The sequence below is a fragment of the Amblyomma maculatum genome, chromosome 1 (assembly GCF_055883805.1).
Source record: "Amblyomma maculatum isolate TAMU_Amacu chromosome 1, ASM5588380v1, whole genome shotgun sequence".
NCBI classification, from domain to species: Eukaryota; Metazoa; Arthropoda; class Arachnida; order Ixodida; family Ixodidae; genus Amblyomma; species Amblyomma maculatum.
In genome coordinates, this window is record NC_139344.1 from 401,216,213 (window position 1) to 401,220,978 (window position 4,766).

The 4,766-nt window shown below is 48.5% G+C and overlaps 1 protein-coding gene across 1 annotated transcript; it reads right to left on the minus strand.

The window, feature by feature from the left end:
* Nucleotides 1–363: 363 nt before the first annotated feature.
* LOC146208700 (uncharacterized) lies at nucleotides 364–3,453 on the minus strand. Its single transcript, XM_084595924.1, has 2 exons — nucleotides 1,967–3,453; nucleotides 364–1,537 (listed from the first exon to the last, which is right to left on the minus strand). The coding sequence occupies exons 1-2, from the start codon at nucleotides 3,344–3,346 to the stop codon at nucleotides 1,187–1,189; spliced, it is 1,731 nt and encodes a 576-aa protein (XP_084452050.1). The 5' UTR covers nucleotides 3,347–3,453; the 3' UTR covers nucleotides 364–1,186.
* Between the last annotated feature and the right edge of the window lie 1,313 nt (nucleotides 3,454–4,766).

Here is a 4,766-nt window from a genome sequence, read left to right on the forward strand (position 1 = left end):
CCGCCTGACGGCTTGCACATATCGCTTTCGTTTTTGTTTTTATCGCAGAAGCAGTAGCCAGCTGGGGCAGCGCAGTTTGGTCTCTCGGCAGGCATTCAATTAAAAAAAAAAAAGCCGCATTAAAACCTGGAAACACTAATTGCAAAGCAAAGCACTTTCACACGCATTCATAGCGAGGTGATTGGGAGCTTTATGTAACGAATGGCTATTGACTCGTAGGCCTTCAGTACATGGAGCTTATCACTTCTCACCTTTTCCAGCAAGGTCCAGTTTGATTTTAGTAGCCACCTGCAGTGCTCCTGTAAATATATCAACAACAGCGGCCTCTCAGGAGCAAAGCTCACAACATTTGAGAGAGGACCAGTGCAATATAAACTGATATGAATATTAGCAAGAATGTCACATTCTTTATTAAATTTTGAAAAAAGATGCCAACAAATTCGATAAAAATATCGCGCAATACTTAAGACCTGGTATAACTGGTATTCTGTAATGTGTGGAAGGGAATGCTGAGTAGGAAAGTATACATTCTGCAAGACGAATGTTGCGAACATTTACCCAGCTATATTCTCATCAAAGATTACATTGGAGTTTCATCCGCACAACTTACGTTCATTGGCAGCACAAATTTGGGAGTAAGCGCAATACTTGATATTTAAATTAGTCCGCTTAGAACAGGTTTAGCAGTGTCACACGCACTAAATATCTGATACTTATTGTGGTGTTGTCTATTGCAAATTACAGTGCGCATTGACGGCTGCTTTCGCAAACTTTCTCTAAATATCGCACGAAATGCAATGATCGGCGCCGAAAAAACGCGCCATGGCTGCAACAGCAGCTCCGAAGTTACGGACCAATAGGTAACCATGGAGCAAACACGACTGCACCGACCTTATCACTGAATCAGCCATCCTTGCCCTTCCTTCATTTGTTTTAACTTCAAGGGTTTAAGAACTATTTATTGTAACTACGAACCACATGTGGGATGCAGCAACGATTTTATTAAGAGAAGCTAGAAAGTGAAATGAACAGAACGCGAAAGTTGAAAACCTTCATTTACAAGGACTCTATTAGCGTACCCGCAATTAAATGTTTCTGGCATGGCGGGACAATAACTACAGCAAAATAGAACCTGGAACCGCGCGGGAAAGAAAGACCCATTTCGCGACCGCGGGGAGCGACGGCTCTATATATTGGTCTTCCTCCCGCGGTTGTGTGGCTTGGCGAGTCCGATGAACGTCTGCGTCGAGCAAAAGATGCAGGGCCTGCCGTGGACGGCATTGCCGCGATGCTGAGGGTACGGCAGCTGCTCTTCGGTGGCAGGGACGTTACCATGGAGCTCCTCAGGATCCTCGATAGGACACATCCAAGTGACCTGCTGCTGCACGTTCTGGAAGTCCTGGTAGTGGGCGTGAATGGCCTCGATTCGCGGCAGGCTGCCGGCCAGCCACCTGACGATGGGCTCGGCCACGTGGATGAGGATGGCGTCCGACAGGAGGCACAAAATGCGCAGCGTCTCCGCCTTTTCAATGTCCTCCTGGAAAAAGAAAAACACTGGTGCATATAAAACCAGTTTAGATCATAGGTGCAAAGAAGATTCGGAAGCCATTTGGCACATGCATTTAAACTTCATAATGTTTCCCTTCGCTAGTCTAAAGAACGTCAGGTTTTAGGTACAAACGCATATAGCGTATCTAATCAACTAAGTTTTTCGCCAATTGCACATATCAATCCGAGATATGTTTGCAGAAGGCAAACGCTTCGTCTGGTCGACTAGGACTGACATAATCGCGACTGCCTTTTTTTCGCCACAAGGCCCACTTCCCTGATATAGAAAATGGAAGCCAAGTAGGTGTTACCACAACCTTGCCCGCGACGTTATGCGCGAGCCATTCACATTGATATGAGAGGGAGACCATTTGGGTTCCGATTATATACATTGATGCAGAAAAGCGATGCAGAATACCTTGAAGGTGTGGGTTGCGAAGTTGAGTCCTTTGTACATGAGAACGAGGACACGCAGTCTCTTGTTTTGCGATAGGATATGGCCCAGCCGCTTGTAGTCCTCGTGTGGGCTTTCGGTGTTGTCGAAAATCCGCAGCTCAGCCAGGTTACAGCAAGCGGCGAAGGTCAGAGAATGTAGCCTTGAGACGTTGATTGTCAGGCGCCCGTCCGATCTACTGACGCTCGAAGCGGCCATGCAATCAGCATTCACATCGAGTCCCAACATGCAAAAGCTGCAATACCCGCTCCACCCATTGAGCCCAGAACGAATGTCCAGGTCCTCAATTTTTGGACACGTCAGCGCCAGTGCTGGCAGCGCTTCCGGATCTCGAAGGGCGCAAGGGGTAAGCGATAGAGCATGAAGGTTATGAAGCGGCTCCAGCAGTTCAATCAGGTCGAGCGTTTGGTCGAAATGAAACGAGTTTAAGTTTAGCTCAGTCAGGTTGCTGAAAGCAAGGAACAGCTGCAACATAGGAGCAAAACAGGCAAAGCCTACAGTCGTCTCTGGAACAAACTCCGCATCAGCTGGCGGCACCACGACAAAACAGAAGTTGTGCACGTCACTCCAGAAGTTAGCAGCGACGGCCTGAAGGATCTTCTCGTGGAGATCCGGTTCGTAGACTGCGACTACGAGTAGGGGCTCCGGTAGATGCACCGGTTCGGCAGACGCCGCCAGGTCATTGAGCCGGGCTATGTTCCACGAGTGTGGCTGGCGTCGGTAGAGTACGTTGGCGCACACTGTAGCACAGTGTCGAAAGTCGAGACGGGCTGGCGGTTCGAGGGACTCCGACGGCGGGATCTCAGAAGTGAACGAGAACGTCTCGATGAGGGGCCTACGCGCCAATATCCCGTCGCAACGCGAGACAGCCATATCCAATTTACCATCCACTAGGTGCACGTGGATACCCGTCACGTTCGGGCAGCGCTCCAAAAACTCTTCGAGAATTTCGAAGTTGGCTTCACCGGCAACCTCAACGTACAAGCGACGAAGGTTTCTTGCCATGACGTGCCTTAAGTCACCCCTACCGAGCTTCCTCACCTCCTCGATCTCCTCGTCCGCTTCATCCTCTCCGGTCACCAGCGAGAACTCCAGGTGCGACAGTTGCTTCACAGGCCCCAGCATGAGAGACAGCAGATCGGGTGCCCTCACACGAGATGCGACGCCCTCAATTGTGCGCAGCCGACTGCAGCGCGTGGCCAAGCGGGACAGGTCGTCTGGATCCGCGACGAGGCAGTTCGTGAGATGGAGGGTCACGAGAGCTGTGCCTTCAGTATCTAGGTGCTTCTCCAGCACCGAAGCAGGGGCGTTGGCTGGAAGCCAGAAGGTTCCTTCCGCACTCATAGTGCAGTGTATAAAACCTTTGTGGTACCCCTCAGTAAACAACTTACGGAACCAAAACCTTTCCTGGAACGAGGTTGGGCCGCTTTTGAAGACGAATAAAGCAAGTCTGTCGTACGGAAGGAAACGGTCGAGCATTTTAGGTAGGGAATTATATCTCTTGCTGATAGTGCTGCGGCGGAATGCAGAAGTAGCGCTGGGGTGTAGTCAGATATTCATTGTTCTTACATGCAAGAACATTGCCACTGATAAATGGCCGCGACAAAGTATTAGTGATGGTGGTTCGAGAGATAAAATTTTGAGCGTCATTCGTGCTCGTAATTGTGCCGTAAACCAAACCGAACCGCTCATGGAGTGGTAATGCGAAAGGCACCTGTTATCATATCTCAATTTCTAAGAGCGTATTTGCACATGAAGGATATGAACAAAAAGATTGCGTGGCGAGTAGAGATGAAATTTAAAATCATGTTCATATTATTTCAAGCGTCAATGCCGGTAAGCGTAGCCGTGACGTAGTGTCCAGACAAACGTGTACCTATATAGTAGTTCCATGTGTCGGCTGGCATGTGTTACCTATTGGCCACCATTTCTGAAAACTACTTGTTCCAGCACGTTCATCTGCACTTAATGCGGATAACAAGTAAGCAGCTTTATTTCAGTTTAAATGAAACACTGATGTACATTGTAGAAATACCTTAGCGCAATCATTAGCACCGGCAGCTAGAAAGGTTGACTATCGGGAAGGAATATCATTCTGGGAGGCCACAGGCTGTGGAAAGAAATCGGGGTGATTCAGTATGTTTCGCACGTTTGGCTGGCCTATTTAGGGATGTGCTAAGCTTTCCACTTCAAGCCAATTCCTACGTACCTCAATACAACTTCTTTGTGAGCGAGTTGGTGCATATTGTCCATTTTTATTTTATAGCGCATAAAACAACTACACACAGAGTAACGGCATACAGCACTGCTCCTACACTGTTCCTACGTACCATCATGCAGTTAGTGCGTATCAGCCAGTCACATTTCCTCTTCGGCCTCCCGGAGTCGTCTCGAAGCTCGGCTCAGGATCCTCACACTATTCGCATTTGTTTATCTGAGCTCGCTTTTTGTGTGGTATGGTTCGAAGGCCACAACTGCACGTCAGTGTTGTTCTATATCGCGTCAGTGTCTCATGTACTAGCGTGATCAACTGAATCCAGTAGGCTACCAAAGACATAAGAGTACGTACGAACTAGTGTCATCAGACATGCTGAAAGTACCCTTAGAATATATGATGTCCTGGTACCACTACCACCCTTATTCAACAGGCGAGATTAACGCACTGTGAGGAAATCAGCACGACAACGGTAACTAACCGCGCAAGGTATTGGCATTTCTGCGCTCGCAGAAATCAACCTAACTGCGACTGACGCCATTGCTTAGA

Excerpts from the sequence above, each read along its gene's own strand:
- LOC146208700 (XM_084595924.1), bottom strand. The coding sequence starts at position 3,346 with ATGAGTGCGGAAGGAACCTTCTGGCTTCCAGCCAACGCCCCTGCTTCG. Across the intron at positions 1,538-1,966 it reads TCGCAACCCACACCTTCAAG|GAGGACATTGAAAAGGCGGA; the intron begins GTATTCTGCATC and ends TTCTTTTTCCAG.